Here is a 7504-nt window from a genome sequence, read left to right on the forward strand (position 1 = left end):
CTCCCTTTTCCTTCCTTGAATCCTTGACTGAACGTCATAGTCAACACACCCCATCTTGACTCTTGATGGTATCTTACGGGTAATCACAGCTTCTCAGATGAAGACTATGGCCGTTAGGCTCAGAGGACCGCCCAATACAACACCCACGCAGGGCTATTCTCACCACAGAGCCTGCAGATGGGCAAGGAGCCTGTAGTCTCGTCTGAGGCCTTGCCTTACTTCTTGCTGAGCTCTTTAGCCCGGCAGGTAGCTGCTTCCACAGCACTCATGGCAGCTGCTCGAAAACCGCCCTGCTCTAGGGCATGAAGCCCGTGGATGGTGGTTCCAGCTGGTGTGAGCACATCAGTCCGCAGCTGGGCTGGGTGCTTCCCTTCCTGCTGCAGCATTTTGGCTGTCCCCTAGGGAGAAGAGTGAAGGGTAGTGGGAGGAAAAGAGAGGCAGCTACATAGTTCCCCAGCCTGTCTGGACTCTGTAGGCTTGCCTTCCTGTTTGCTGGAGACAGAGCACTCAAACCTTACCAACCTCCTCCTTCACTCACCAGCAGGGTCTGAGCAGCAATGCGGTGGGCCAGGTCACTGGGCATGCCCATCTTGATGGCGCCTTCAGCCAGGGCCTCCGAAAATGTACACACCTGTAGCGACAGCATCGGGAGTTGGGAAGACACATGTCAAAGTTGACCTTTGGCTAGACACAGTTCACAGCTAGAGAATGCTCAGAATAGTGGTTCTCAACCTGTGGGTGGTGACCCCTGTTAGGCTAGAACCCTTGCTCATCCACCCTCACAGGCTGGGAAACCCCATCTGCTCTCCTTCCCACAATGCCGCCCACACAGAGGAAACTCCTCCATCTGCAAACATGTTATCACTCCTTGTCTCTCCATTTCGGGACTCACGAGTGCTCACCTAGGGGCTCAGTTTTTGACCACATATGCTACGGACACAAACCCAGCTCCTACCTGATACATCATCATGATTCCCCTAAGCTCTATAAAACTCCCTTGCTGTGGCCTGGATGTGTGACTTCACTGACCTCCACCTGTGAGATGGGTGAACCCACCCAGAGAGCTGCCTCCTAAGAAACCTAACTTTACTGACTTTTACGGTTTTTGTTTTTTTGTTTTTTGTTTTCGGAGCTGGGGACCGAACCCAGGGCTTTGCGCTTGCTAGGCAAGCGCTCTACCACTGAGCTAAATCCCCAACCCCTCTGACTTTTAATCTTGTCTAATCTGGCCTATGTTTGGGTCACCAAGAGAGAGAAAATGCCTGTCAACCTCTTTGGGAGTTGAATGACCCTTTTACAGGGGTGGTCTAAGACCGTCAGAAAACACTGATATTTATAAATTATAACAGTAGCAAAATTACAATTATGAAGTAGCAATGAAAATGACACGACATAAGTAACTGCATTAAAGGGTCACAGGAATTAGGATTAGGAAGGTTGAGAGGCACTGGCTCAGAACTGCAGGAAACAAAACCCTAAACATGGTCACAGATACCTAGGCTATAAGGCCTAAACCCAGAAGTTTGGTAAAGGGGCCAGCCTCAACGGTCTAATAAAGCATGATGTTCTGAGGGACAGCAGAACTCACGGGTGGCCCGTGGATCGTTTGAAGACCTTGACTCTGAGACCTCGAGAGCAAGGCCTTTGCTAAGGGCTTACATTTAAGGGTATGGGCTAAGACAATACTCACAAAGGCCACACCACTGCCGCTGAGGCCAGTGTGGATATCGACGTAGGACTCAGGAACCTCTATGCACTGCCCACAAGCTTCCAGCAAGTTCTGTAGGAGCTTGGCGTCTTCATTCCCAGCATGGTGGCCTCGTGTCATCACCATAGCCCCCTCCTGAACTACGCAGGGTAGATTGGGAGAGACTCGCAGTACTCGTGTTTTTGGGGGTAACAGCTGGACGGAAGAAAGTTCAGTGTCAGGCAGCCTAAGAGACTGGGCCTGCTAGGCAAACACCTCAGCCAAACGCAGCCTCTAGTCCCCAGATCCCAGGTACACTGGCAGAACACTATCCCAGCCCCCTAACCCTGGTGAGCCAACTAGATAACTTTGGGAGCTTGGCTAGGATGCTGTCTGCTTCCCGAGCATGGCCAACAGAACCTATTTCAGAGTCAGGCCTTATTCACACCAAGGGGCCACTCACCTCCTCCATAGAGCTCAGAGAGATCCCAGCAGCCACGGATACAATGATGTGCTCAGTGGTGACAACAGGGGCCACTTCTGCCAGAACGGCTGGCAGGACTTGGGGTTTGGTGGCAAAGATGACGAGTGGGCAGTTTTGCAGCACCTCGTGGTTGGAGTGAGTAGTCTGGCAACCCAGAGCCTAAACAGACACAAAGGCCAGAAATGAGGCTCTGTGAGGGGGCATCCTACACAGGCTCATCTGTGTGCCATAGATCATTCTGTATCCCATATTGTATCCTATATTGCTACAAATGTCTGTACTTGCAGTAGTCTCCAAGGCCTAAGCCAAATCCAACAGGCCCTGCTCTTAAAGCTCTAAATTTTACCTTCTGGAACCTTTCCTCCCAGTATCCACACCCACCCTACACAGGCACGTACTGCATCTGCTCTAGTCCTTCCAGAAGCTTGTCTTCCTGGCCTCTGACTACCAATTCTCCTGGACAGACCAAACTATCTCAAACCTCCAGTCATACCTGGCCCCTGATAAATGCTTCAGAAACACAAGGCCCTATGTCGCACTCACCCTGAAGTGGCAGAGGTTCTTGTCTGTTGGTGCACTGGCCAGCACTTGCTTTGCTTCTACTTTGCCTGGATAGAAGGGCAAAAGCTGGTGAGGTCTGGGGAGATAGGAAAGGGCTTGCTAATCCACTGTGAGGCTAAGGCTCCATAGGGACACGGCAGGGATGTTTGTCCTTGGGGCTGAACAATCAAGGCAATTCAAGGGTACTTGAACGACACTGTCATTTCTGTTGGACACTGGGGCCAGGAACCTGCCCAATCTTAACAAGGAAGAATGTCCGAGGGTCTCTGCCTTCAGGAAAGGGACAGCTGACAGGAATGTTTAGATCTGTTGGCCAAAATGCAAAGCCTGTGAGGGAACACCAGAGCTAAGGCCGTATGGTGGAGAGCCAGGTAGTTGGTAAAGGTCTGGAGAGACAGCTTAGCAGTTGAGAGTACTTGTAGCTCTTGAAGATGACCTGGGATAGATAGGTTCTTACAATCCACGTGGGTAACTGACAGCTATTCATAAGTCCACTTCCAGTGGAACCAGTGTCCTCTTCTGGCCTCTGAAGACACCAAGTGTGTAAGCGTGCATGCACACACAGTGCACAGATAAAACATATAATCTTAAAAAAAAATAGCCCATCTTAGCCTGGTGATAATGTGGCATGCCTTTAATCCTAGCATTTAAAGAGGCAGGCGAATCTCTGAGTTCCAGGCCAGCCTGGTCGATAGGCCAGTTCTAGGACAGCCAGGGTCATATAGAGAAACCATGACTTGAAAAAAACAAAGCCAGTCTGTTAAAGACCTAACAGGGGATGTGTTCCCTTTCAACAGGTAAGTGAGCTGGAATGTCTTGGGGAGACTAAGTGGCCCCTCTGGGGGATATTATCTGGTTTTGGAGGATATAGGGATAGAAAGACTGGGCCAGATGAAGTTCATGCTATAACCTGAACACAGAGGGAGCTACTTATGTCAGTGGTCGTGTTTGTATGGCATCAAGAGGCAGGTGAACTGCCAGGTTTTACATGGAAACACCTGCGGCTTATAGGAAGCCATTCTCCAATAATCATGGGCCTCTGGACTTTGAAGTACGGCTGAAATCAGAGAGCCCAAAGGTCACCAACTTTCTCTAGCTGCAATCTGTTCATAAAGTTTCTAAACACTGTACAGCAGTGTTAGGCTAGTGTTAGCATCAGCTAAATACACCAGCGGTCCTCAGCCTGGAAGAGTTTGCTTCTCTCCTCACCCTACCCTCCACTCCCAGGTAGCAGACATCTGGCCCTGGTAGAGACACTTCGACCTTCAAATTCAAGGTGCTGTAGCCATGAAGAGATGACAAACCAGTAATGGAAGACACTCTTCAGAACACAGGGCCAATCTTCCTCCCAAATGTCCACACAGCTGCCCACCTCTGAGAGTGGAGCTGAGGCATGGATAGAAAGAGAGGCCAGGAAGTTGGACATTTAACTTGGCATTAAATCAGTTCAATCTAAGATATGATTTGAGTCACATATGGAACTATCAACTCACAGCCACATTAAGGAGATAAAAAAAAAAGTTAAAGGCGAGCCATCTGGGGGGTGGCTCACACTTTTAATCCCAGCATTCTGGGAGGCAGAAAAAGTTCAGGGCCAGCCTGGTCTACCAGCAAATTCCAGGCCAAATAAACCCTGTCTTGAAAACAAACAAACAAACGAACAAGCAACCCCCTCCCGCCACACACACAAAGAAGTCACGCGTGAAGTCAATCATAATTTCCTTTAATGCAATATATTTAAAGGATTATCATTCACCAATACAATCAGTGTTAAATAAACTAAACTGTTTTTTTTTTTTCTTTTTTTTTTTTTCGGAGCTGGGGACCGAACCCAGGACCTTGTGCTTGCTAGGCAAGCGCTCTACCACTGAGCTAAATCCCCAACCCCTAAACTGTTTTTTTTAAACACCTCGCTTGGCCCGCCCACTCACCCGCCTGGGAAGGGGCTGCGAGCTCACCCAGGGACTCTGGAGGCCTTGATAGAAGCCTGTTGTAGGATTCTCACATAGGAAACCAGAGAATTCACGCTACTGGCCCTTGGGGTACCACGTGCGCCCCTCCCGCCAAGACTTACGGGTTCCTCCCATTAGAAGCTCCCCCAACCAGGCCTCGCCTCCCCACCTGCTCGGATGAGGCCTTGGGCAATGGCTTCCGCCATGCGACCAGCACCTACGAAGCCCACACGCCGAGGTTCAGGCGTCTCATCCGCCATCCTGTTCCGAGCTGGCCTTCTCTCGCCCTTGCCGCAGCGGGCCCCGCCCACTAGAGCTGCATTGACAGACAGAAGAGACTGGGCGGGTTCGGGGAGGACTGCGGGGCGGGGCGGGGCGGATTCTGGGAGGATTGAGGGGCGGGGCGGGGCGGGGCGGGCGCAGACACATGGATTTTGTTACTTGAGGTGATATTGCTGAGGAGAAAGAAGAGAAAGGATGGGGAGCTAGTCCTAAGCCGGTTGTCTAATTTCTCCTGAGAAACCCTAAGCTAGAGTCTCTCCAATAGCCTTACGGAGATTTAGAGGAAAAAAAAAGCTTGAACCATCCCCGGATGATTCAAGTAGGCTGATACAGCTCTTATCTAGCTTGTGTGCCTTGTGTTCAATCCTTGGAGCGGGTTCTGGTTCTCCGCATCAAAAGCAGCATTAACCATCAGTCGCCAGTGCACAGCACTTTTTAAATTTTTTTTAAAAAAAAAACTTGCGTGCTTTAGTGTCTCACCAGAACAGTTATCTGAATTGAAGTCCACATATAATCACTTAGCTGCCTATATGTATAGTCATTTAGCTGAAGAGAAAGAGCAAAGAAAAGAAAAAGCAAGCAAGACAAGAAGCTCAAAACAGAACAAGGGCAGAAAATTTTCACGAGTAATCAGAAGCTGGGCTGTGGTGGCACACACCTTTGGTCCTGGCACTTGAAAGTCCAAGGCAGATAGATCTTGAGTTTGAGGTCAACCTGGTCTACAAAGCAAATTCCAGAACAGCCAAAACTATAGAGAAAATCCCCGTCTCAAAAAAACAAACAAACAAACAAACAAAAAAAAAAAAAAAACCCTAAAAAACCAATCAGGGTCTTATCCAAATTACCAATTCAAACAACTAAACTTAATCTTTATTCCCTAAAGTAACTTTGAGTCAAAAGTATACATGGGCTTCCTACAAACTGGATAAAGGTGGTTTGTTGCTGTTTTGTTTTGTTTTGAAAAGGTAAAATAGAACACGGCACTTAGAAGGGCAATGCTGTCCTTGGACTGTGAGGTTCCACAGTAAAGATGGCTTCCCCTGTTTGCCACAATTGGGATGTGATGGACTGTCCTTTCCTCTTTCACTGTTTGATGTGAAGAGTATATTCCCTAATCTTTCCCCAGACCCACCAGAAGCCTAAGAGCGATAAGTCTGCCTGACATTAGATAGAAACCAGTAAAACCAGGAGCTAAAGACTAAAGGTTAATAAAGCTTCCCCTTCTTAGAAGTTAACTGTCTCGGGTAGCAACAGAAAGCAGATTGACACAGGGACTTGCAGAGTCCTCACTATATAGAGACAGAAAAATCCATTCAGGAATGTCTATGGAGAGGTGGGGGACAAGGGACATTTACATGAACACGAGTGTAAGGAATTTCTGTATTCTGGGCTGCAACCAACAGCACCTAGAGATGTTCAGGGTGAGACTTGGCCTCAAGTCTGTCAGAAAACACACACAGCTGTCCAGCCAGAGTGATCAAGGCACTCTGATTCTTCGGACAGATTTCATTACTTGACATAGTGACATGTTTAACACACTGACCGGTGGTCACTTGATAACTGGGTGTCTGGCAAGTTCTGATAAACTCAGATCAGCTCTTCCTGGGGCCGGAAGCTACATCCTTAATGCCTTGGCCTGCTTCGTGGAGGCTCATCAGAGGACTAGTTTAAAGGAAGTCTGCAGATGGGTGCTAGGAAGGCATGGGCCAGAGGCAGACTGGGCAGTACAACATAGGAAGGGCCAGCTGACACTGCTTTAGAGGGTGAAAGACCAGGCAGGCCCTGACTGTCATGCTACAAAAGGCCTCAGATGCAAGCTGGGAACCAAGGGTTAGTGTAATGAGAAAAAACAATTGGGGATCTTCGGTATTTCTGGGAGGTGAGAGGCAGAATGTATAGGAGGGTTGGGCTGAGTGGAGAAAGTTGAGCAAGCTATGAGACCTCAGTAGACAAGGCTGATCCCTTGGGAAGAAGGTACTGGGCCGGGTGGGCGTGGCTTCTGAGGGGAGGGGCCGAGTGGAGGTGTAAGTTGTCAATTCTGACTACATCTGAAATTAACTAAAACACAAGCTGCTGGGCAAACCCTCAAAGGATTCGTTGGGATTATTACAAGTGGGAAGACCTGCCGTAAAGCGAGGCAGCGCCCTCTAGTGGCAGCTCCATAACAGGACATGGAAGGAGACTTTTTTTGCTTGTTTGTGTGGGGTCTAAAAGTACAGGGAAGACCAGCAGCTCTCCAGGAGTCCTCCAGGCCTTCACTGCCAGGCTGCAGCTGCCCAGACATGAAGCCTTATACACTGGATTCCTGAACTGTCCGGTTTTAGTCACTGTTGGGCTACCCAGCACACATCCTATAAGCCAGTCTAATAAATCACCTAGTGTAACAGTTCTCTTCCTTTCAAAACCCCTGACTTGTCCAGCAGGCCGCTGTCAGCTTTCGCTGTGGCTGGTGGTTAATGGTTCATCACCAAATATGGTCTTAATGCTAGGACACAGGTGCCAACTGTCACTTCTGCCTGCCTGGAGCTGTAGCTCTTG

General features: G+C 49.0%; 1 protein-coding gene across 1 annotated transcript; it reads right to left on the minus strand.

The window, feature by feature from the left end:
• Positions 1-65: 65 nt before the first annotated feature.
• Positions 66-5008, minus strand: Pycr3 (pyrroline-5-carboxylate reductase 3). Its single transcript, XM_032916967.1, has 6 exons — positions 4854-5008; positions 2715-2779; positions 2151-2330; positions 1691-1903; positions 539-631; positions 66-398 (listed from the first exon to the last, which is right to left on the minus strand). Exons 1-6 carry the CDS (start codon positions 4942-4944, stop codon positions 216-218), a joined length of 825 nt encoding a protein of 274 aa, XP_032772858.1. The 5' UTR covers positions 4945-5008; the 3' UTR covers positions 66-215.
• Between the last annotated feature and the right edge of the window lie 2496 nt (positions 5009-7504).

The sequence above is a fragment of the Rattus rattus genome, chromosome 1 (genome assembly GCF_011064425.1).
Source record: "Rattus rattus isolate New Zealand chromosome 1, Rrattus_CSIRO_v1, whole genome shotgun sequence".
Classification (NCBI taxonomy): Eukaryota; Metazoa; Chordata; class Mammalia; order Rodentia; family Muridae; genus Rattus; species Rattus rattus.

Coding starts and splice junctions, on each gene's coding strand:
- Pycr3 (XM_032916967.1), bottom strand. CDS start 4,944: ATGGCGGATGAGACGCCTGAACCTCGGCGTGTGGGCTTCGTAGGTGCT. Junction 2,780..4,853: donor CCAAGGCCTCATCCGAGCAG/GTGGGGAGGCGA, acceptor CCTTCTATCCAG/GCAAAGTAGAAGCAAAGCAA. Junction 632..1,690: donor GCGGCAGTGGTGTGGCCTTT/GTGAGTATTGTC, acceptor CTGTCGCTACAG/GTGTGTACATTTTCGGAGGC.